The 26,777-nt window shown below is 35.8% G+C and overlaps 1 protein-coding gene and 2 long non-coding RNA genes across 3 annotated transcripts; all 3 read left to right on the forward strand.

The window, feature by feature from the left end:
* Positions 1 to 4,017: 4,017 nt before the first annotated feature.
* LOC145208886 (uncharacterized) lies at positions 4,018 to 7,277 on the forward strand. The gene is made up of 2 exons (XR_013854953.1): positions 4,018 to 4,216; positions 6,762 to 7,277. It is a non-coding gene; the product is annotated as an uncharacterized LOC145208886 (long non-coding RNA).
* A 1,641-nt stretch (positions 7,278 to 8,918) lies between these two features.
* On the forward strand, positions 8,919 to 9,778 carry LOC145209026 (uncharacterized). Its single transcript, XR_013854986.1, has 2 exons — positions 8,919 to 9,005; positions 9,268 to 9,778. It is a non-coding gene; the product is annotated as an uncharacterized LOC145209026 (long non-coding RNA).
* An 8,775-nt stretch (positions 9,779 to 18,553) lies between these two features.
* Positions 18,554 to 24,190, forward strand: LOC145231462 (chymotrypsin-like elastase family member 2A). The gene is made up of 9 exons (XM_080096343.1): positions 18,554 to 18,668; positions 19,089 to 19,185; positions 19,445 to 19,494; positions 20,351 to 20,479; positions 20,773 to 20,908; positions 21,612 to 21,806; positions 22,039 to 22,163; positions 22,799 to 22,926; positions 23,540 to 24,190. The coding sequence occupies exons 2-9, from the start codon at positions 19,103 to 19,105 to the stop codon at positions 23,795 to 23,797; spliced, it is 1,104 nt and encodes a 367-aa protein (XP_079952469.1). The 5' UTR covers positions 18,554 to 18,668; positions 19,089 to 19,102; the 3' UTR covers positions 23,798 to 24,190.
* Positions 24,191 to 26,777: the final 2,587 nt, after the last annotated feature.

The raw sequence follows: 26,777 nt of genomic DNA on the forward strand, positions 1-26,777 counted from the left end.
AACATTTCTGTTGTAGTCTCACCTTGGCAAATGTAATCTTCGGACAGGATTTTGATTTTTGTAAGATACAAGTTCGGACCAAATTTTAGCTTGTACTTTCGAATTCGGGCTCGCTCACGCCTTGTGCTTTGCATTTGTATGTGCCAAAACGACGAAACGCGATGGTAAAATCGTAGCAAGGCGTGAGATATGGAGCCAGAGAGAGAGTATGAACAAATTACATATATGTAGACAGGCATGACGATATCGACGCTTATTTAGGAACAAAACTGAGTGACAAAGTAATTTAAAGTATTTTGCTGCTCGTTGCACACATCACATACCTTCTATTCATTTCATAATTCATCACATGGTCTAGTTAAATGTGTTTACGTGATGTTGCAACCAGTATGTTACCCAATTCCATGTGTTCTTGTCAACAACCGTTACATGTGATTTGATTGGTCCAATAAACTTGAATAACAGCGTAGCTCTTCCATGTTACTCGTGGTTGTTTTGGTTGTTGTGAAAACCACTGTCAAATAAGATCCTGACGTAGCAGTGATTACTTTCGTGAGTGCATTACTTGTAAATAATAAATATACTTTGTAGCGCGGTGTTAATAGAAAATTATCTAAAAAAAAAATTATCCCCAGAGAAAGTTTTTGCCTATCTTCTATCGTTTTTGCATAAAACCTAAAAGAGCAAGAGCATGTCTAAACATTATTTTGTCAAAACAAACCCGGCAGTTAATGGGTTAATTTAAGGCGCAACTGAAACAAAATAACGCAAAAGACGTGAATGAAGGATTGAAGCATAGATAACTTAATTCACTAGATGCGCAACTCGGCGAAATCGCTCAGACAGGTCACGCTCGAATGAACCAGTACACATGGGCTTCTTTACAATGGCGGGCAATGGGCGAAGAGTGAAGATATTGGCAAAAAATCGCAATTTCTTGCATTAAACGTCAAATAACTTTGGAATTGAAGTGATAATAAACTTGCAGGTTACGTAAGTGTCATGTATCTCGTGTATTTTATTCGTTTTTAAAAGTTTATTGTGTGTTTTAAAAGGATCACTAACCGTTTTTGTTTGATTGATTTTTTATGTTAAATATACCGTGGACAAGACTAAATTCTCGTATTTGTGATTTAGTTGTATTTCTGTGTAATAGCTACGTTAGCCACACCGTGCCAGCCAATGACAACAAACCTTTGTTTAAAATTTGCAATCCTGAACTTCAAAGCAACTCTGATATGAAGAAACATTGATTTCCTTTTAACCCACTTCTGTTGTCAAAATCAAACAGTAATTCTTTTAGAGCATTCATATGTGAAGATCACTTTGAAAAAAGCGATCTGCTGATTATTGGTTGCAGAAAAAAGTTAAAAATTGGTGCTTTGCCATCCAAAAAATTCCTAAACAGCAGTACAGGACAAAATTGGTAACCTTGCCCATGAACATATAAATGTTTATTACAGCTAAAATCATTTGTTGTGGCCAAGACAAGCAGAAAAGCACCATTTGACCGAAAGGTTCTTTCATAAATTCAACACCACAGCGTTAAAAGTGTTGAGAAAGCTTTTAAACAATTAGGTCCTCAGCTGAAAGTTAGTACACACTTCTTAAGTTAACAATTCATTTTAAACAACAAGTTGTACAACATTTAGAAAAGTGGCCATTTTATAGAAAAGGCAAATACCTTTTGGTAGAACAATATAAAAATAAAATTGTTAAAGCATACATAAGGTACAGTTATGTTTATTATGAATTAATCTGGGTTTCTGTATGTTTTTGTGGTAGACTTTGCATCTCAAGCAATGTTGAGGTTGAATGGGCTCCATTTTATGGATGGTGAGTTAAACCACTATCCTTGGGTAATCAACTTTAAATGCATTTTTAAGTATAACACCTGCTTTTAAAACAAGATAGTTTTTACCATTAGGAGTTGGATAACTTTAAACTTTGTATGGGAGTAAGCAGGAAAAACAAGAATATTAACAAACATGTCATACAAGCATGGAACACCCTGACAGGCACAACCATAATTCGCTCACCTCACTGCAAAGTAGCCAGTAGATATACACAACACATTTAAAACTAGATCACCTAATATTCAAACACAGTAACAGAAAAATGTGTAAATGGGCCGGTAATGTGTAAAATGTGTGCAAAGTATGGCAAAAAATGGAACGCAACAGAGTGCAGCAAATGAAATCCAGTGCAACTAGTGAAGAAGAATTGGTAACAGCGGATGACAGAATTCATTAGCATATCTTGGTATGCAGATTCAAATGTTTCTCATTTAATTTTGGAACAGTAATGTGTCATTTCCCATCTGCAGGATTTGGTTGAAAGTCAAAAACACTCACTAATGAGTGGCAAGCCTCATTTTTTAAAAATGCAATGTAAAAATGCTTCAAAGACCATTAATCGGAGACGGTACCACCCTGATGTGGTTCATTGGGTAATTGAGTTGTTTGCTAGAGCTTCAGCAGCATATAATCATCTCAGAACCAGTGGTGTTCTTATATTGCCATCATCACGTACTTTACAGTAGTACAGGTATAAGTTGCAATTTTACACATAATTTTTTGAACTGACATATCATCACACAATCCTAAAAAACACTGTATGGTAGATTGTTAAAAATATTGGCTCTGGTGCATGTGGTATCAATATCAACCAATTGGCAGTCAATGCTCTGTGGATGAAAAGTTAGTTAAAGCAGCAATTTATGCACTTTTTCATGTTTTTTTACATTTATTATTTTCATGTAGTCAAGAAAATTGGTATTCTAGGAAGGCCACTTAGTTGGATTTATTGACTACGGGGCCAGAAATGCAGACACCATAATGGCAACCCATATATGTAGTTATGTAGCAAGGTGGTACACATAATGCAAATTGTCCAATTCAGCGAATTCAAAGTCCAAACTTGCTACATAAATCAGGTTAATTGCCACTTTTTTATGATATTATTAAGAAAATTCCAAAAACTAAAACATTTTTATCAAACTAAACGTCGCAGCTCAAAAAAACTATCGACAAGAGGGCAAAATATGTGTATGTTCTTACCTATGCACACGAAATGTGTACTTGTTCATTCAAGCGTGCAACGTCTGAAGGAAGGCAAAACCAATATATTCGCGTTCATGGTAATTAAATTAGATGTGTTAAAATAAAAATGTTTAAAAAATACATCAACATAACATAACTACACATTAAAAGTTACATCTTGTTCTATGTAGTAATTCACCCGAGAGATTTTTTTAATATTTAGTCGGCAGACGAGTTGCGCATCTAGTGAATTAAGTTATCTATTATCCCGTTTCCATGGCCGTTGGTTCGATCGGACTTTTCCGCTATTTCAGTCCGATCGGACGCAATAAGGAATGACTCAGCATTTTTTTCAGCGTTTTCGCGGACCTGCTCGCGAGGAGGTCCGATCGGACTTTTGAAAGTCCGATCGGACCAACGGCCATGGAAACGGGATATATGATTGAAGCGTATCGGAAACAACAAGTCAGTCAAGCGTTAAGCTGAAAGGGAAAATCCCGTCAACGAAACCATAGTTTCCCCCTTGCACGTGACAAAAACAAAAAAATGGCAAATTTTTATCTCAAAAGCCAGTGTTAGGTAAATCTTTGTTCGTGCTTCTTGAATCCACGTTAAAATAAAGCCATTTCATGGACTTGAGTGGTGTTTGTTTCGCTTTGTTGAAAGAAACCATTACCAAACCGGAAATATTTGCGCAACCTCAGAACCTGTAGCAATAAAAAGGTAAATGTAAATGAACTGTTTTTTGAAAGAGAACGATTTTAAATTAAGCATTATACAGCTGACAGGTGTAATCGAGGCTATAACTTTCAATTTACTCTTCAGAAAAGGTACATTGGTTAGGAAAGCTATAATAAGTTGCATGTAATAGAACAGATTTATAATTATTTTCTGTTATATGCTCACTATCAATATATATATGTTATAAACAGTTAAACAACAGTTATTATAAACAGTCAAAATCTTACTGACGATGCTGTAATAGCGAAATATATATGTATCTTTAAAACCAAAGGGTGCACGACTAAGTGTTTTTCTGAACTTACATCTGTTTTAGATCATTAGATTGTTTTTAAATTATATGAAACACCAAAACTCAAAATTTTCAAATTAATCAGAATACATTGAAAAGTTTTCTTCACCTTTCAAGCAGCATCTTCAATTAACCCACAATGGTAAGCTTATTTATACTTTTTGTAACTTTCCAGTTATTATTAAATGCAAAATTTTGGAGGGCAAATTAATGATGTCACTAAGTCCAATGGTTTAAATGATGTGGTTTTATTAGCCTAATTATAAATTACCCGTAATTATTTATGGTTGTTCTAAAATTTGTTGTCAAGTTCACAACATCTAGTTTTTTTCCAGTTTTTTTCCAAGTCAAAACACAATTTTGAGTTTTTGAAATAATTGCAAATATATTTACATTTTGGCATTCTTACGATAACACCAAAACAATTGACATTAAAGTCGTATAAATCAGTGGCGGCTCATGCCTAAAATTTGTGGGGATGCTGCTCCAAATTTTAGCCTTTATTGAACAGTATATATAAGTTGGCAATATATAGAAAATCTACAGCCATTGTTTTGTGAAGAAAAACAAGTAATACAAATCTTAATTAGCAACTCCATTGTGACATAATGTTTGTTATGCAATAATGTACACGAGTGTAAACAGCAGATGGTATCATTTGTGTATTTTGTTTACTTGCACAGCGACGGGCCAAACACTACAACATGCAGTAGTAATGTGGAACAAAAACACACATGACACAGACTCTAAACGAAGCGGTTGTAAAACACAACAAGAATATAGAAAAAAACAATAAGAAAAAAAAGTAATGAGTCGCAAAAAGGTCGAAGTATTTCAGTTCGACAACATTTAAAAAAATTGGTCATGTTTCATTTAAGTACACAGTCACGTTTTCAACATCATCTATGACACTTCACAGATTTTATTGTCACAACTAGCCATACAGATGTTTATTGGTATCATAACTGACAAATTTAACTGTTAAATTTTAACAACCACTTTACATTTGTGTCAGAACTTATATATTTTAACATATTTTCTTTTAATTTTTGTGTACAGAGTATTATTTGTCTTTCAGATTCTTAACTGCCATACTTGCTGCTTTATTTACTGGCAAAAGGCTTATAATTGTTTTTTTAAGTGCAAAACTCCTTTATTAAACCTTATGCTTCCTTTTTACAACCAAAATGAATCATAATTTATAGTTTGGGCATGATAATTGATAGCTTCTTCTTTGATTCCAAATGACAACTAAGAAACTGTTTTTCTATTTAGTACTAGCACTGCAAGTGCAAGTCTTTTGGAAAAAATGGTGTTCCTAACAAAGGTTTGCACCCTTTTCAGTTTTGAAAAGAACTGTTTTGCCTTTGAAGGACTCATGGAAACAGCAAAAAGAATTTTTCATCCTAGTAATTTCACTTGTCAAAACATCATCTAGACTATTTTCAAAGCAATCATGAACATCAGATCTACAGAAACATTTTCATTTCAGTAACTAGCTTTTCTTTGTCAACAATAGGATGTGCTTGGTGGTCACTACTATCTTGTCTGTAAAATGTTCATTCTTAAGAAACACTTCATGTGAAGTAATTTAGCAACTACTGTTTAGAGAAACAGTACATGTCCATTATATCAATGCACATGATTGCACTTGGTTGCAAATACTGTCCACATGGTGTGTTAAGAACCCAAAACTTATTGTCTTCACTTAGGTATTTCAAAAATCCTGTTGCTTCTGCAATTGTTTGTTCTGCATATTGTCTGAATTTCAGTGAGGCATTTAACTTCACAGTCACAAATTTATTTTTTCTTTAGTAGCATTAAGAACTAAAACTGAGTATTTCTTGTTGTTGCCTCTTCCTGCATGGCATTAGAGTAGCAGATGTTTTATTCCATTAACTTTTTAATTCAGTTATTTATCATAAAGGTTAATCGTGACTTTTCAAGGTGCAAGATGACTTTTTTTCTTTTTCAAGGTGGTAGTTGCACATCTTTAATTCAATAATAACTGCAAAAACGGAAACCCACTTACAGTCATCTTAAAAAGTCACGACTAACCTTGAAACAAAAAAAGTATAAGATGGCAAAATAATTATTTAACTGCACTCACTGTCGAACTTAAATATACAGTACAAGGGTTTGGCTTTGGAGTTCACTGACGCGGAGCAGACAACACAACTAGCGCTACGTCACGGGAGGGGCTGTGCGAGCCACAGCCCCCTGTGGTCTATTTCGCCCGGCATGTAACTTTTCCAAGTGCGCATGCGCACAACTGAAAACGTCATGAAACTTTACGAAACTGGAGCTGCAGCTCCACCATAGATAACATATTAATGCAATAATTTTTTTTCAAAAAGGAAAATTATTGCATTCATATTTTTTTAAATGCCGATCAAGGTTGAAATTATACTTATCATATATTGCCAAAGAATAAACAAAAAGAAGAATAATGAAAGTTATCTGTAATATTGTGGTAGGAATATTAAGTAAAAATATCTAGGGGGTGCTGCAGCTCCGCAGCCCCCTCGCACGAGCCGCCCCTGGTATAAATTAAACTTATAATTCTTCTGAAAGTTGACTATTTCTTCGACTTTGATAATCGTTTTACTATTCTTTATCTATCAACAATAAATCAATTTCCATCGATTAAATACACACAACTTGCATTAGTGATATATCTTTTTCAGACAAAGCACCACTATCGATCGTTGGAGAACAAAAATCACGACAAAGAAGATTTGCTTCACTGGTGTTACTTTTTGGGTGGACTAACATTTGTGTTGGAGGTTGTTACTTGTTGTTTGTTATATTTCTGTACTTTGCAATTTTCCAGTTTAGGTTTGGCTGCTTTTTTTGCAATTATTATAATATTGACTCTAATTGTCAATGTTACTGACAAAAACATTGCTGAAAAAGAATGTTGTGACTGCTGTTATTTAAGAGTTCCCGAAATAGGGTTGCATATTTTCACACAGATTGGTGGAGCACCTGCAACTGCTCTTGTAATGAGTGACTGTTCGATAAGACATAAACGCAGCAAATATACTTACAAAAAGAGTTTTATTTGTGTGACTACATTGCTCGATACCATTTTGCTCGCTATTTGTATTTACTTGGCGCACACTATTGCTGTAAAATAAGTTTCTGATGTGTATTGAAAACTATTGAGTGTGTTATTACTTGTTAATAAAAAATACTTTGTAGTGAGGTGTAAATACAGTGACACAAAAGAAAACTACGTCACAAACGATGAGAGTGAAAGTAAGAACGCGTTTAAGAAACAATCAACGCAGTGAGAAAGGCTGCTACAACCTGTTGATTCTCTTATAACAGCTGCAACCAGCTTACAAATATTGGCATTTCGACAAATCCATTTAATAAAACAAGTAAACTTAATATTTTCTCGGTTACTTTTTACACTCTTTAAAATTACATCACACAACATGTAGGCTACGTCAGACCATAGAATTCTATATGGTTAGACGATTTTTATCCGCCGTTGGCAAATTAGGTCAGGGGAAATGCCATTAGTTTCCCTCTGTCTCGTGATAAAAAAGATGGCGACTTTGTTCACAAAACGCAGCGCTACGTGGCTTGTTTTATCCAAATAAAGTCAATCAACGTTAACAATACGCCACTGCTTCATAAAAGACATGTCACCAAGCGGGAAATACATGAGCAACCTTAAAACTTGTAGCAATCTCTTACTGTGGCTGTGAAAAAAATAAAAATTGAATGATTATAATTATGACTATGATCAAACACTGATTACGTATAAGATATTATCAAAATGATCCAAGGTGATTTCGTTGACCTGTTAACGCGGATACCTTTTGTTGACCTGTTAACGCGGTTTGACCAACCACGAGGGGTAACGGCACCGCGTTACCAGGCGTGACGTGCCCGAAATCCATCGCTTCGATGATTTCGCGTTTGTTTGTTATAATCGCATTGTGTTTCGCATTGCTCGTTTTTTGGCGGCTCAATAAACAAAAGATGTTAACGCGGATACCAATTTTATGCCAAAAACATTTTCGTTTGGTTGCAACTAAGAAAAAGAAAAAAAGGTTCAGGTTCAAGTTAAAAAAATGGGTTGAAATCGGGCCTGATTCTACACTCGGAACATTTTTGTCGTAGTTTCACCTTCGAAGAGGATTTTGATTTTTAAAAGATGCAATTTCGGACAGAATTTTGGCTTTGCTTTGCACTTGCAATTATGTTGACACCATAGCAAGGCGTGAGAGGCACAGCTAAAGAGAGTATGAAAAACCAAAATATGTAGGCAGTCATGACGATATCGATGCTTTGGAACAAAATTGAATGACAGTACTTTTAAGTAGTTTACCTCTCGTCGCACACACCACATAACGTCTATTCATTTTTATAATTCATCGCCGTTAAAGGTCATGGTCAAGTTAAATGTGTTTACGTGATGTTGTAACCAATATTATATTCAATTCCATTGGTTCGTGCTAACAACCGTTAAATGTCATTTGTTTGGTCCAAGAACTTTGAAAAACAACGTAGTTATTGAAGTTTGGCGCACCTGCTGTTTTAGGGGGAGGAGTTTTACTACATGTAGTAGTCGACTACAACCGAAACAGTTTCGGTTTGTTCTGTGGAAAGAAAATGAAAAACAGTTTGCAGCATAGGTATACGACGAAGCTATGTCGAGCTTTGTTGTCCAGAAAGTTTGATTGATTTTGTAGTAAACAAGCTGTTTATTTTTTCATGTTTAGCATTTTAAAATCTCTCTAGTAGACCAATGTTACACAACTATGTGTAAAGTTTAATGAAAAGGAAGGATTGTTGTTAATTGCTATTTTCATATCTAGGTTGTTTGTTTTCTGATTTTCAAATGTATATAAATTGACCAGATTATATCACAGCTTGTTTATTGAACAAGCACTGACAACTATCACATCAAAATGGTATTTAAATATTATTAAGAACAATTTTTGGCAATAAGAAATGTGAAATGCAAAATAGGTATTCAACATGAACAGTGACACTGCTGCTGGAAAGTTAGTAGTTAGATTGCCTTTTGGATAGAATGGAATTTCATGAAAATATTTCTGCTTGAGCATCATACTAGAAATACTTGCTATTGATCAAAAGTTCTGAAAGTTAATTTTTAAAGAAGCGCGACATTGTTTTTTTTAATTCACATTTAATGCTGTTCTTGCTGTTTAGGTCGAGAGAAACGAATTAGAAAAGTGTTACCTGGATGGATGGATTGCTTTCAAAATGGAAATTTTCTTTTGTACTTTTGTCTTTGTTGTTTTTGGTGATCATACATGCGGGATTTTTGTTGAATATGTTTTCTTCATTTTGACATCTACTCTCGGTGTAAATATCCTGGACCAAATCTTCACACGTCGTGGATGGCAACATTTACCAGAAAACGACCTACATCTTTTAACGCTGATTGGTGGTGCTCCAGTCACAGATTTTGCTATGAACAGTTACATCCGGCAACACCGTGGTAATGAGGGATATCAGAAAGTGTTTGTGGACCGTGATACTGTATTATGAACTTATAAGCTGGTTGCGGAAATGAGATAATCACAATTTTGTTTGATTTATGATTGTAACTACCATGGTATAACAGATATTCCTTTGCTTTCTCCTATTGTACATTTTGAGCACCAGGTAGTTGAATTCTATCGCACTTGTAACATAATAGAAATTACAGAAAAACGTATGTAATGTATTATTATTTTGAGAGGCCACACATTTTTGGTGTGGAGGGGGGAGGAACAAAAGTGTTATGGCTCTATACGGGCAAGTTCAAAACACCGAGCTCTGGGACCAAAATAGCACATTATGCAAATTGTGGAGGCATGACCCGATGACCCTATGAGCACCCGTGGCTACGTCAATACAGGACGTTGTGACAGTGCTTCATTTATCTATCACGCGCAAAATCAGTTGGTGTTATCCAAAGGGTTGAGCTATTAAAGTATTGTTTAATCGATTTTTTTACACGTGAAAGGAAAGTTCGTGAAAGAAAAGAATAAAGAGTTTTACGTCGGATGGTTTAGCACGACATACCAATAATATAACAGTTAACATGCAAAGTAGTATTTCAGCAAAGTTGTCGAAAATTAGGCGTTAATACCAAGTTTTCATCCGGGGTCATTTTCAACACAGTAATGTGATTTTAATGTTTAGGAGTACAGGGTCAACTGACTACGACTAAGTTATATTTGCTAGTTTAAATGTCATAAAACTATGCGTTTTTTAGACAAAAACTAACTAACACGACACCCAAAGCGAAAATATAAACCAACAATACAGTAGGTTTGAGTCTATATAATCATAATCAAATAAAAGCGAATGGTCAGACACAAACATTTAAAGGGAAAAACAAAACAACAGTTAAAGTAAGTTCACAATGGAGAGTAATGATATTGAAACCACAAATAAAGCCGCATCCTTTGTGTTCAGTTGAACAGTTGGTTATAAGAGTAAATATTGTTTTCCCAAATTGGGGAATCAGTTTCCAATTCGAACATTGAACGACTGAGAAACTTTTACATTTTTAACAAGTCTTAATCTTAAGAAAGGTGAGTTAGGGAATAAAAATTGTTTATCATAATAACTTATAGGTTAGTTTGGTTTTTAAATTTGATATGATTTTTAAAACAATCAGTTTTGGTTGATTCTCAAGTTAGTCTTTGCAAGTTTGAACGTTTTTTATTTTTTTATTGTGTTTTCAGAACAATGACATGCAACTTCCATGACGATCCGGGTACAACCATTTTAGCATTCATTGGTATACTTGGTTGTTTTGTCAACACAGTAGCTTTTCTTTTCACATTTACTTCTCAAAATGGACGTCGGGGTTTTGGAACCCGCATGTATCTTGCGTTGGGTGGTTCAGCTGGAATATCAGCAGCAGAAAAGCTGAAGGCAATGGGTTGCAGAAATGTTAAAAACAAAAATGGTCCGATGTAGCAAGATATATTTTGCTTTTGATCCTTAATAGTGTTATAAAATAAGTTATTACCTAATAAACGTTCTGAACTAATATTTTATTATCCTTCTTATCATCATCATTTATTATTGCAGCTTTCACGATATAACATTTGAACGCAAAATTTTAAAGGCAACGCTAATTTTTATTAATAAAATATGTAACACAACAGCTGCGCTTTACGTGCAACATAACATCTCTGAATTGGGGGATAGTCACAGCTGTAGCTCACGATCTAAGCTTATGATGCACATAAATGTGTGGCTACGGCCTGTACATCTAATGTTGCCCATCTAATGTGGTCCTCAGTGTACTTAGGGAAGTTGTAGGTATACCAAGACACATGAAAATACAGGCAATGTAACATAACTGTACGCCAGATTCATTTTTCTGGTCAACAATATTACCTCTACACTGCCCTCTTGTGGATTACTCGTTTATTCTCTATGTACAATAATGTCCGCATTGCTCCAAGCAAGTGTGTGACCCCACACGCACATCGAATGAGACTCACAGGTACTCAGTGGTTGGGGTAAGCTTGTGTGTATTTGCAGACACATAAAAATGCAACACAAAAACTGGTGTTTGGTTAAAACGTACATCAGAGTAAGCAGGCCCAAAATTCGAGCACAAACCCGAATCCTATATTTTTTAAGAAGTTCCTTTAGTAGGCCCAACAGGCCTCACATAAAAATCCTACAAAATGTACTAAACTCTACAGAATATGATTGAAAACGGCGTTTTAGGGACGGTGGAAACTAAGTTCAGCAACTAGCTACTGAGTTGGGTAATTTTATCTAAAAAAAACGAACACCGAATTCAAAGTCAGACACCCACTCAAGCCCATTTGTTTAACAAGACCTAAGGCTGAACCCGACCCGAACCCGAAATGGACCCGAAAAGCCCTGCCCGACTTACAACAGGCGTGCACATCTAATGTTGCTTATAGTGTCTTTCGGTATACTTCAGAAGCTTGAGTGTATGCACAGACACGTGAAAATCGATTATGCACATGAACTGGCGTGTGGTATTTGCGTTGACATCTTATGTTGCTTACATTTGCTCCTCGGTACACTTAGATACGTTTAGGTGTGCCCAGGCACCTAACAAATTAAGTAAAACATAGTTGTTGAAAATTTTATACGCGTCTTTTCTTGGCTTATACATCTTTTACAGATGTGAATGTTCCAAATAAATATACTCACCATCAAGTTCATAAAACTGTTCTGGCAAGTATTTTTATTCCGACGTTCTGACGTCCTATACAGGTCGCCTTAATCAGGGTAAATTAGGTGAAGTTGAGCAATTATAGATACTTAGTTCGGTAATTTTATCTGATAAAAAACGAACAAACAATACACATACCATGCTACGCAATTAAAAACTGTTTGATGACGCATAACGTTAATAGCTGCAACGTCATTTCCTTTAGGTTAAACAACAACGTAGCGTAGAGGTGGAATTGTTTGTCACAAACAGATAGACAGTTTAAAATCAGTAGATGAGCTTGTGGGTGGCCTTCTGCAAAACCTGATTGAAAACTGCATGATGTAAGTAATAAGATGAAAAATAACGGACCTACGCTGAACTCAGCCAATTTGAAAACAGTGATAAGGTCGTTAGTTTGTTCGTTTGTTTTTTGATTGACTGAAAAAAAATATTTAGCTTTGTGTTAACGACACACCTTTTGGTGAAGGGTTGGGCCTTTCAAAACGGGGATTATAGTAGGTTGTTGTACAGCATGAACAGATTGCTATAACTTAACAGAGAATGTAGCGCTAAACTCGCTGTATAAACAGCAATTGATCTATATTGCTTTACAAGTTCATATGAGCTGTTGAATTGTTTTTAGAAATCGCCTTTTCACACTTTATTGTTCAGAGAGTAATTTGTTGCTGTTTTTAGATTATTTAGGTTGTTTTTCGGATATATTAAACATCCACACCTAAATTGACCATTACATCGACAAGTTTTTATCATCCGACAAGCAACATCTTCAATTGACCCAGAATGGTATTTATTATTGTAACTTTGAAGTTGTTGTAAATTACAAAACGTTGGTATATTTAGCTATTGGGCAAAAATATGGAAAAACGGAACGTTCAAAAAGCAAATGTTATAGCAGAGGCTCGGATACACCTGCGGCCACGGTGGTATATAATGTCATAATGTCACCAGAAATTTTAAAGTAATAATGTCACCAGAATTATTCGTTGTGATGATTTAAAACAATGCACACCCTGCTCTGAAGTACAAACCCGGAACCGACCCAAAGGTTAGCCCTAAAGCGGGTGTTGAATTTCTTCTGGGTTAAGAAGCAAAACAAGAAAATATAACCTGCTTAAATCGGTCATAGTATTTCAGGCCTATGCAAGGCGTTTTACCGAATCAGCCGGTCTCTGATTCGGTATAACGATTTTTATAGGGCTTGCGTACTATAATTTATCGATAAGTATGCCGCAATTGCTGGTCTGCATCGACGCTTCAGGACTGATCCCAGTATGAATTTGTTCATCTTAGCTGCTTAAAACTAATTACAGCGAAAAAAAAATTACTTGTGATTTTACAAAGCTTATTTGAAAAATGATTATTTTCTGTGCAACGACCTAGTTGTGTTTATTGTTTAGGAGTGGAGTAATTCCAACCGATATCATTCACGATTTGAGATGCAAGCTGCCAACAGGAAACGTTTAGACGAATGCTATGGCGCTGGAACTAAAGTGTTTACTCTTGAGTGTGTTTTATGCGTGATTATGTATTATGCTGTTGGTAAGTTTGCATGCATCGTATGCGCGGCATATTTTGTTGGTATTTTAAGTCTTACTTTGTTTTTAAATGTGTTTGACAAATGTCTTGCACGTAGTGGCTCCAGCGAGCGCATTCCAGAAGATATGCTGCATTTTTTCACACTGATTGGTGGTGCTCCGGCCACAGCATTATCCATGCATGATCCCATTCGACACAAATGCAGTAAAGTTTCATATCAAGAGACGTTTGTTTTTTGGGCATCTCTTTGTTACATTTTGCTGATGTCTTGTGCTGTCCTCACACTATTTTATAGACGAGAACTTCAAAATCTGATGGCAAAAGTAGAATGGCTAAAAGGGCGTATCAATTAAATGTGTTTCTTCAAAGATGTAACACGTATTTATAACGAACTCTTTGTATAGTATGTTCAGTGCTCTTTACTGGTATATTGTACGCGCTGACAAATATATTCAAAACAAGAAAGTAATGTTCAACTTAAAACTGTTTTAAAAACTTAGTCAGCAATATTAGTTATGGTTGTCGACCTTTGTAGCACACTACAAAACTTGATTTGATGTCATGTTTGCCCAGACAAAAACATTTAAGGAATAGGGTTGGGACCCCTGGAAATTCTAATCCCGGGACTGCAGCCAAGCTGGATATTACACTTAATAGGTTTTTTTTACAATTTTTGTCGCGGAATATCATGCTAAAGTTATTGCGTGGTCTCCTACATTTTCTACTGGGATTCTACTGAGACGTGCTCATTTATTTGCGGATGAATAATATTATGAACGAATAAATGTTCGTGTTGCCATTACAGATAGACAGTATAAGATGATATTTGCAGAATACAGCTTCACATTAAGCATTACGGAAACCTAAAGGAATAATAAAACAGCGATGCTGGTTGCAATGCTGTCTGCTAACATTGCATTAAATCGTCTGAAATTTGCGCAAAACACGAAAATCAACCTGCTCGTTTCAGTTTGGAAAGAACAATTATATATCTTTCTTAAATATGCTTCGCTAAGAATCGTACAAAACAATGCGTGAAATGCCACGTATCTAATCCCGAGAAACCGCGGATTGAAAAGTGAAAGCCCCGGGAAATTACATGCCAAATACTAAATTGAAGAGTAGTTTAGGCAAAACTGTTTCAATCATAATATGTAGCTTTGGCGACATCTTCTGTTCACTTTTTACTTTATTCATTCAAACTATTACCAAATCCTAGTTTACACAAATCACTTTGCTGATCCTCATTTGAAAGAAAACCGAACACTGGTGTATAATATTTCTTAAAATAAATCTTTAGTTTGGCTTATTTGAACAGTTTTCTTACGGAAAATAGTACCACAGGTTTTTTCGGTCTTTGGTTCATCTGATTTTTAATATTTTGGATCAACTCCTTGCATGCACCGGCTGTTGCTTTCGCATTCCATAAACTGTGCTGCGTTTTCTCACAGAGTTTGGTGGTGCCCCGGGAGTTTTGGTGATTCCTACTTTATGCATCACATTGTTGTACATTTTATCAACATTATCAAATATTTGCAACAGAAAACAAATTGGGCATTGACAAATTATAAAGTACAATGCCCTTCCAGTTAAAACACGTTGTTTTGATGTAACCTTACAAACGGTACATACAATTTTCTATAATTTTTACGTTTGTAAATTGTAGTGAATCTTTTTATTGTGTTTTAATACAAAACAAAAACAGCCTTGAAATGCTTGCAGCCATTGTTGTAAGAAAATTTGATGATATTTGCAGTTACAGGTATCAAGTTGGTACGCAATTTGACAGGTAACACTCAACTCTAAAGGTGTTGTAATGCAGTGGTCGGCAACCGCCGGGCCGCGGCCCGGTACCGGTCCGCGAGGGGTTAGTTACCGGGCCGTATAATTTTTCAGGTTGACGCTTTGAACATTTTGCCCTTTTATGCACGAACATGGCGATCAACAGTGTGCACGAGTTTGACAAATCACGGACACATGTTTTCTTAAGTTGTACTAACTCTGTGAATTGTTTATGTACTAAAACACATGGATTTTCATTCAAATACCTTTTGTATTTTACGTCTTACTAGATGGCATCGTTGTATTGCCACCAGGTATAGTGTTTAGTCGACTAAAGCATTTAAATTAACAATTGTTAACAAACGTAGCATGAAGCATAAAGATTCCATTTTTTTTCGAGGTCTTGAGTTGTATATTTTTTAAAGACTAAATTTATAACACAAACATCGTTGACTTGTCCAATGCTGACCAACATTTTTGTAAAAACATAGAGCTTTTTTTTTATTTTTCGTCTATGCCTTTGCTTACTGTGTTTAATGCAATGTTATCTGCGGTATGCGTTAACAGACTGGAAACGTATTTTGACCATGAATTTTGCTCTGTAAATACTCTTGACTTACATTCTTTATTCATTAAACGGGGGTAATGAAGGTATGTTGCTTTTTATATTGGTAATTTCGTAGCAGTACAGCGTATCGGGGTAGCTGTTTTTGTTACCCTGAACAGCAAATCAACCTAGAACAGTGGTTCTCAAACTTTAAAACTGTCTCTTTGCCATTGGTTCGAGGGCTTGCGGTCCTTAATCCTGAATGTGTATTTTTAGAAAAAGCAAAATCGCGCATGACAATGATCCAACGACCGATTGTGACACCACAGATAACACAAAAACATTACCATTGTATGCGAAAGGCTATTGTTTAGCAATAGAGACAGTCGATTCTCAATTATACTTTGATTTAAACTGATTCAGTGGCACACACTGACGCCAAATAAGATTATAGAAGTACTTCAAACTTCAAACCTTTTCGCACCCCCCCCCCCCTCAAATTGCTTCACGGACCCCATAAGGCCCGCGGAACCTAGTTTGAGAACCTAGAACGTTATACAGCAGGCGCAATTAACTTGGTAAAACCATTTCAAGCAGAAGTACTGCGTCGCAAAATAAAATATACTTCACTGGGGTTAACGACTGAGCTGAGTTAAGGTAATGTAGACATTCCGACAAAGCATTTGACGAAACAAGCTTTACAGTTCTTCAGTCAATTTTCCGCGTGCAATACGAATTAAAGCCAGGACAAATTTGATCTTATTTTGGAAACAGAGTTAATAAATCTAGCAATTCTAAATGTATATTGATTTGCATTTATTATTTCAACTGTATATCACGAGATTTACACTGGAGTTGGACCGAACAAACGCGTAAACAAAGGAATAAAAATCTGCAAAACAGAATATGCAACGTTACGTGGTTGTTTTCTTTGCTGACGAGACTAGTATATCAGTGTGTCTAATATGCAATGAAACACTAGCTAACAACAAAAAGTCGAATGTCATAAGACTAAAAACGTTTTGCATTTTATTTTAAATTTTAAAACGGCTTTGTGGCTCCCAGTGTTTTTTTTTACTACGTGAAACTGGTCCGAGTGGCTCTTTGAGTAGTAAAGGTTGGCGACCCCTGTTCTAGGGTATCGCAACAAATACCAATGGCTATGCAAACGGCTAAAAGATTCTATCGCCTGACGTTTTTGACACACTACTTTGCGAAGTTTATTGCAATATCTTCGTATGTTTGAGACGTTTGCTGTTTGCTTCTGGGAACATATGATACGTGTCGGAAATGATTTACCGAATCAGCAATATTCCCAACAGTTCAGTATGTAAGAATTACAAAACACAACAAAAATGTGTTTAACTTGTTAAGCAATGGCTACTTTGCGCTGCAAGTAATTGGACCTTAACTGAGGTTAGGATCTAATTTAAGCCAATACGAGGCTTTACAAACGGACACTAAACAATGCCTATTGCAAATCTGCACAAAAACATCTAAAAATCGCTACAAGCAACACACCTTAGATTCTTTCAAGTTGACCCAAGGAATTTCTTAACAAACGTATTTAGTATGTAGTTAATTACTTTTTGATAACAGTTTTGCCTTGTCCCATACAATACGGGCAGACCCAGATTGAAAGCTTTGTATCGGGCCAACCTTGATTTTTACGTCAAAAGTTTTCACAGCATTGCTGTTACATCGCAATGTACCATATTTCAACACTTTGAAATTATTGTGATGCAACTACAATGAGATAAAGTATTTGTAAATCAATCACATTGTCAGGCATGGATTCGATGATAAGGCAAATGCCGAGTGTTAACTAATCTTAAAAAAGCAAAACCTTTTACCTAAAAATGGCAAAAAAAATCATGTGGCTTTTAGCAGAAAAAAAAAACATTTCAAGCCCGTACACAATATAACATCACAGTCAGCAGTTGGCTTTAAATAACGTTTGGTAAGATATCCATTATATAACGGTCAGAAACTAAAATCAAATGGTCTTAAATCAGCCCAAATGGAGATATGGGTTGATGTAAAGGACACACATGTATTTTGTTCGATTTTCAACCAAGGGAAAATGCTATTCAGATCAACCGGTAATGACCCTCAAATTTATAAAATCACGTTCTAAGGACGCAATAATAGCATGAATCAAATTTCGGAATAGCAGTGTCATGCGGTTAAATAAATTTCCAAAGCCATTTTGAAGATCGCATTTTGACCGAATGAACCCACGGCGCGGTTTAGCTATAGGTTGAGGCATTGTAATTCCATCGAAAGGGTAGTCTTGAAATAAAAACCATTATCTATTCTTGTCGTGTTGCTGTCAGATTATTCTTAAAACAGCGGACATGGCAAAATTAAAAAAAATGTTGGTACTAAGAAACCTTTCATATCAATTTCATATAAATTTTTGTTCTGCGGTTTACATATATCCGTCAGGACTGTATATAAGAGTACCAACTGTGAGCTACAAATTACAAGCAGAAGAGTCATCAAACAAAAGAATTTAAAGTAAGTAAATTATTGCTTTATTGTTCTCGGATTAACGAAATAGTGTAATTTTGATTTATGGTCATGGTTCATATTACAGATTCTTTTGCAGAACCGTTAATTTTGATGGTTATGTAATTGCTGTACATAAATACCGCCAGGGTTTAAGACATAATGTCACCACTTTGTTATATTTTATCGAAAAGCCCTATTTGCTGCATGTTTGCATATTTTTTGTCATGCGTAATCAAATGAAAAAATGTTATTTGTGCAGTTCAGAAAACATGTTAACGTTACCCGTTCCTATTTGATTTAATTATTCTGGCGGCGCTGTTCAAGTAAAATAACTTTATCCACGAAACAATAGAAGAATACGATTTAGTGTTTTTTATTTACTGCAATATATTTTCATGAAATGCAAGTACTTCTGCTCATTTTTAGATATAACGTCCAAGATGAAACTACAAACCATTACTTTAGTCTTGCCCTTCATTGTGGCTGTCAGTCAGTCCTTTCCCTATGAAAGCACGTATCTGAGGTGAGCATGTTACAAAACGGTTGTTTTTATCACTGATTATAACACAAGCATTTGCCGAACGTTATGTAAATAAAGCATGTCGCTTTTTAAGTTTGTTTGGGTCGTTAATTTTCTCATTGAACTTATGAACATATCCGTGTATAGTGTTCCACGCTTGTGGTTTTATCGGAAAAAATATCTGATGCTATTTAGAAAAAGTGAAAGTTCAATACTGCAAAAATACCCATAAAACCACTCAATAACCATTTACATTTGTCAGGGACTTCCGTTCGTATATTTACAAGAACAAACGGTCTACTTGCCCAATAGGTGAGAAACTTTCCATTGTCGCCGACTATTTGTCTTACAAAGAAAATTAAAATCGCATGCTGACAAAATATAACAAAGGTTTTTAATTCAAAAACTTTTTTGTATAATTTCAAAAAGTAAATAATTTCTTCGGATGAAAGAAAATTTCAGTTAAAAGTATCATAATACGGTACATCTAGGCGTCACAAGAATTTTAACATGGTAAGACGTAGGCTAGCAAAACCTAGCCTGCTGTGGATTTCGAACAGCACAGGATTCTTTCCGGCACTCGCAGTGTACCAAATGAGATACACAGGCCCAGAGCTTAGGGCGCCGAAAGTCGAATTACAAGAACTGTTTGCTTGCCCCGTATGCTGCAAATTTTAGCTTTGTGTAGTAGGGGCTCGGCATGTTGACCAGTAATCGGTTAAAATGAACAGAAATTCATAACTGCGATCATCCTTGTTTATTGCGGCATTTTTAGTTAAAACAGGCATACCAACATCACTCAATTTGTTTTACTATTTAAAAATACAAGAATAGGGTCAAATGGTAGGAATAGTGTTAATAAAAGCCTAAAAGAACCTAGAACCATTTTCGTTGGATCAGAGCCATGTGTATCTGATATGCGAATAGACAGTCGCTCCACTAGGTGGGGTCCTTACCCTTTTGTCAGCCAAACTCAAGGCTGCTAGCTACTTAGCATTGTAACCACGATCTATAATATGATTACGCTTTTAAAAGCCAAATCTCTCTGTTCAGACGTAAGCAAGTTATCCATTTAATTTGGTTTTTCAGATCCACCTAATTTTTTTTCCTAAAAATCGATACCCACCGCATAATCTTATAGAAGATAACAAGTTATTTTTCCTTAAAGGTTACCTTCCGTCCACGCGCTTTACTGCAAGATATTTACAAGGTGCCACATCCAAATGCATATCCTGCGGACAGACCTGCTGCAAGAAAAAACAATACAGTGACGATGAACAGTTTGCCAAGAGAATCAGTAAGTAATTCAGTTGGTTTACTGCTGCAAACCAAACAAACGGCATAAGATGTTTGACGGAACTTTTGAAAGGCATTTGTCTCTTTGGCAACACCAGTAAAACGCAACATACAATAAAGCACCACTCTAATAAAGGGGTTGCCTAAATTTAAATTATTATCATATACATTGCAAGGTGAAGCTAAACATTTGCTCTCACAGCATTCAATTACATTTGTAATTGGTTTTTATTTCATGTTAAAACGCTTACGTTGTAAACAACCGCATTTCCAAATTCCCAACCTATTGTGCAGGAAATGGAAGAAAAACAAAAATAGGTCAGTTTCCATGGTCAGTAGCCATTTTTAAAAGATCTCCCATTGGTTGGAAATTTCATTGCGGTGGAGTGTTGCTCAGTGACAACAAAATTGCTACCTCCGCTCATTGCATGTAAGTAACTGCAATTTGGTTAACACAATATAAGCTTAGTAATCATACAGTTTGGTTGATGAACAAAAGCGGATTTATATTGTAATCTGAATTTGACTCGAAATTTCCGGCTCTTACGATGATATTCATGAACCTACTTAACATAGAAACACTAACTTGCAAAATGGATTGTACTTTTCGATACATTGTAGTTTTTATCTACCTTGTCTGTAGGATATTCAACGCTTCTGGGCTGTTGCCGATAATGAATACAGAGTTGTAAACGGTCCTGAAACTGCAACCCGACACGAACCCGAATGGTTTTCAGAAGGTCCGACATTAGGTCAGGACCAGCAACTGGCTACTTAGCTAGCTCAATTTATTAAAAAAAAATGCTGACACAACGTGTACATTCAGGCCCGAAACGAGTCCGTTTTTTTTAAGAAACCCTAGTCCAAACCCGGCCCTGATACCAGTCGGAACCCGAACTTGGCCCGACTTACAACTCTGAATCAATATATCTTGCCTGTAGGTTATGTTAATCCGAACATGAATATTAATAAAAGTAAACTTTTCACTGAATATTACTCATAAACAAAAGACAATGCTAACACGTTTTGCCGTCGTTTGATGCGCATTACGATGCACACAACAAAGATTGCAATATCAAAACAACAAAAGTACTTTTGGCACCAAATCAACTTTCTGCAAATTTTAATTTTAGCCCAGACGAAACGACGAACGATATCGACAACACCTTACGAGTAACAATCGGGGAAAATAACATTCACGTGGATAGGGAAACAGGATTAAGAAAACGCAGATTACATCTTTTGAGGGATCTCAGTGTAGATGGTAGTCACATATTGGTGAAGCCTACGTTAAATCTACGTGGCAACAAAATCGGAAACATCAGAGGGTAATTAATGATTCATTATTACAAATAACAATTTGCTGGAGATGTACGCGTTTTGTATAAACGTTTGGTTCATTGAATTGCCCCTACATATTTAATGAAAATTAGATATCGCTTTACAAAATAAAAAAAATGGCAAAAAATAGTAAACTGTTTAGCACTTAAAAATACATTGAAACATTTGTCTCGTTATATGCAGCAGTCTTGTGTAACTAACGCGAAATAACGTTTGTAGGGATGATCTCGCCATACTTCAACTTGCGGAGTCAGTGAACAAACCTAGAATCTGTATTCGAAGCGCAAAAACCTGGCCGAGGGAACCTGTATGTTATGGAATCGGTCATGGGTATACAGGGACAGGTAGTATTATCAGTTTTATTTGTTTGCTTTTTTCCCAGCGTGCAAATCTTGTTGAATTCCATCCTTAGTGGATTTTTGACTGTTAAATCATAATCACAGCGCAGAGATTTTGCTGTTGTTTTATTAATTCGAGAAAAACTAACCTTAACAAAACACAATTGATGCGTTAGCCGCTGCTGACAGGGACCTATTTTCGACCTACACAAATAGACCGAAGTATGGGCGCCGCCACGTAGGGGCAAGAGGGGGCACTTGCCCCCCCTGGAATTTCACTGTACCTCAATTTAACATATTTTGCAGCAAACCTAATTAAAGTGGCAGCGTGGGGATTTGTTACATCGTTAAATGCTTTAACTCTTAGGCAACTCAATAGTGAAGTACACGATGTATGGCTTCATATGTAACAAATTCTTGATGCGGTAAAGTATCAGCCAAAATTTGCCCCCTCTTGCAAAATTTTCTGGCGGCGCCCATGGACCGAAGTACATAAGCTTAACTATCTTGTAATGGCTTCATGCTTTTACACAGATAATATACCGTTTTTAAAGACAATCTAAACTGTTTTGGCTTTCCTTTGCAATTACACATGTGTTTAACTTACTAGGATCAAAGTATTAAATAATATTGTTGTTTAGAACCAAACATATCAAGTAGACTGCGATTCACCAGGGTAGAGTTAGACTTTAGTAACAGTTGCATTGAAATATCCAATGGCCACATGTTGTGTGCCACAGGACCTGAAGAAAGAACCGCCAGTTGCCAAGTATGTATTTACCAAAATGTGGCTTAAATAGCAACAAATCAATAACCGTTCAAGTTTGCTAAATCAACTTTTTATGTTATCAAAAAATTGTGGTCGGTAAGGAACTTGTCCGAATGGTCTGGCGCGCCTGACCCATATACAGACATAAAAAAAACTGATCGGGATCCGTCCTGGGAGTGTCCTGGGCTCGAACCCCGTGAAAAAAAAAGTTGTGATCGGGCACGAACTTGGCCAAATGGTCCGGCGCGCCTGACCCAGATGCAGATATTACACCCTGATCGGGATTCGTCCCCGGGAGTGTCCTGGGTTTGAACCTCGTGAAACGTAAGTTGTGGTCACGCCATTTGTGCGTTTCATGTGTACTCAACAAATCATGTAACTTTGGAATACAAGACGTAACCACAACTTATTAGATTGAACGTTATTCCACCTAGGCATAAGACTGTATTTTTTTTCTTGGATATGCACCATATAACGAAGTAGGGCAGGGCATTATAACAGTCATTTAAAAACTTCTAATTTAAAGCGATTGTTTTGCTCAATACTGACAAGTTTGAGGGCAATGTTTAATGTACGGTCTGGTTATCATTTTGACCGGTTTGCATTAATTTAGATGGATAGCGGGAGCCCAGTGGTTTGCCGAATCGACCCTGGAGATGAATGCTCAAGCTTCTTTCTTGCTGGTATATTTTCCTTCAAGCCAATATCGTACAATGGTTATTGCAATGGAAATTTTTCGGTGCTCACTAACTTATTAAATAACGCTATCGAGGAGCAAACTATTCAACATAGCGTATTCTCTGCATCTAAACTAGATTACTTTCAGCAAGCAGATGAGAATGGGGTAATGAAGAGTGCACATCGGTGTTAGATAAATATAGGCACATGTTACAATAAGTTTGTTGTTTATTTCAATGCGTGTGGTGTATTGTTTCAAATCACGTCTTTTCAGTCGAACAAAAAACTGACGTTTACAATGCACTTTTCAAGCAGTCATGACTTTCCTTGTTTTCTGCACGTGTTTGCAGTATTTTCACACCAAGTTGAAAACCTTCGTGATCTACAAATTATCGTGTATCATATCCTAATACTAAATACCCACGACCGCCTATGATTTAATGTTTTATGCCATATCTTAGTGTTGTTGTACTTTATTATTTTCGTTGTGCAATGCTTTATCGGACCGGAAACGTATTTGACCATGATTACCGCCTTGTACATATTTTTGGTTTAGTTTGTCTTTACATTACACGGAATGAATTTATTGTCTTTGCAGCTTCTGCAGCATGTAATCACAAAGAAGAGACATGGTAGTGCTGCTGGCGTTTGTACTGTTGGTTTATTCTGAAACACTTAAGTTGCCCTTGGAAAAGATCAGATTTTGTAGCTAACAATGCTACTGTACATATTTAACACACCTTAGCACAAAACAACAATACATGCCTTTAATGAATAGAAACAATATCAATAAAACCACATCACTTTTTCCACAATCACATAGAAATATGATACCTTAGTTATCTAACGTTTGAAGATGTTTAAAACGTTCCATCGTATTACAATAAGATAAATTGAAATATATTTATAATGGTGAACGCATTAGTTTTGACACTTGCTATTTTGTTTTTCTTTAATGAAAATATAAACTAGATTTGTTAGACGAAAGTCACATATTGGAATTTTACACCAAATCAAACTAAGATGGGTACACTATTCTTGTTACGCCTACTAGAAGGTGAATTGTGGTTTATGAGAACCGCAGCGCGATTTTATGAAGAGCAAAATGTCAGCAGGTCAGTAAATGTAAATCAGCCACAGACTTGGGTTGGTTTTGTGGTTGGTAAATCATTTAAATTCTTCTTAAACGAGATCGTAGCGGTACATTTTAGGCACCTTGTATTTCCTGTAGTGGTTGGATGGTATTTTGTTCTTGGCCTAATTCCTCATACTTGCTCGTTGAAACAGAAAATCCTTAGGTCATTGCTGGTTCTGTGCTGCACATTTAGTGGTAAAATTATGTGTTACAAAGACATTAAGACAGTAAATACCAACTGTTCGCGGGCAACTGCTCTATGGCCACTAATAAAAACGATACAAACACAAATGACACATTCTTTCAACTGAACAATTTAACGAATACAAAACACTGATATATATGTTAATTATTGTAGTAGCTTGCCCAAATCAGAAACACAAACAGTTTGTTACAACAGACAGTATACCTAAACCCAATAAAGCTTACCCTCAACAAGAAGTTGAAACGGTACTTTAAAATAAATCACATTTGTAGTTTTAGTACGTCAAAATTGAAACTAATAAACATGAACTAATATTTGTGGTAAGGTTTGGTTTTGCGTTGAAATGCGACGAGCTTGATTCGAGCATTACTTTACACTCGGCATCATTTTTGACTCATTTTTTCCAGCTTGGTTTCGGTTCGAGTTTTGTACGGTTGAGTTTGACCGAGTTCGAGTCCCAATTTCATGCTCAATTACCACTCTGACTTGATCAAGCCTATTCGATAACAACGTTGGAAGAAGCATGAAAAAGATTTGGCTTTACCAGATCAAATTATAATAAAAGCTATAATACAAGCTACAAGCTATAATACAAAATCAATAAAACGCATTTACAAAAATGTATTTGGACATCAATAATAATTCAAAAAGAGTTGATGCTCTGTTTATGGGAGGTTCGTCGTATGCGCTTTTTATCAGCAAAAAGTTTGATAAAATAGAAAAACAACACTGTGAAACCAAACTTGTTTGTAAATTTTTAAACGCATTTGCCCAAGCATATTGGTACTCATCTGCATTGACCTATGAAACAAGCCACAAACGAAACACGCGGCAGAGGAAACCAAGATGTTACCATAAGGTATCAACCGAATTAATTGTGGTCATGTTTACCTGGTTCAATTTCCTGTTGTGTCAGTATATATTCAGGTTGATTTGGTGGAATATCGATAAAACATCAAAAAGTGTGGACAGAAGAGAATTCTTGAAAGGTAAAGTAGTTGTGTTGTAATGACGGTTATTCGGAAGCCCATGCTCCGATTATAGATTTGTAACGTAGTTAAAACTATAGTCTTTCCTCTTTTAATGTTACTGTAGGTTCCCTCTGTCAGTGACACTTTTTGCGAGTTTGTCAAATAACGATGTATATTAACACCGACAAGTTCACGCCCAAAAGCGAACCTTCGTTAACTAAAACGTGTGTCCTGAAGTTTCGGCCTGAACGTCACTCTATATATTTTTAGTTTGCCTACCTCATGGTAAATTTGTATTTTTTTACTAGGGGAATCAAGAATGGTTCGAATTGAATTGTTTGCCTTGGTGTTTGTCAATATTCTTCTTTTCGTTGAACCAAAGTCGGGAATATGGCCAAACATACGGTAAGCAATAAACTTGTATGATGCAACAAACTGGGCAGGTCTAGCTAGCATTTGCAAAACAAAGGATCATGTAGTTGTAACATAACATTGATTAAAAAAACTTGAGAAATGCCAAGTAATGGACATGGTTGTACACATTTGTACAAACCTGTCTTGCCAAAATTTTTGCGGTTAATAATAGATATAGCTCTTGTCAAGTTCAATGAAACTAATTATTTATGTTGGTTATAAAAATTCTAATTTCGTTATAATTCAGAAGTTCGGGTGACGAAAAACTTATTGCTTCAACATGCGTAAAGTTACCTTGTTTATTTGATTCTTTCTTTTCAACAATACGTTTTTTAGATCTCAGAATGCCAAACGAAGTGTTTGTTCACGAGGTTAGTTAACCTACCGACACTTAATACAAATATTAAAATATTTGGATTTATAAACATATGGACAAAATTCCTTGAAA

The sequence above is a fragment of the Phallusia mammillata genome, chromosome 1, assembly GCF_965637545.1.
Source record: "Phallusia mammillata chromosome 1, kaPhaMamm4.hap1.1, whole genome shotgun sequence".
Classification (NCBI taxonomy): domain Eukaryota; kingdom Metazoa; phylum Chordata; class Ascidiacea; order Phlebobranchia; family Ascidiidae; genus Phallusia; species Phallusia mammillata.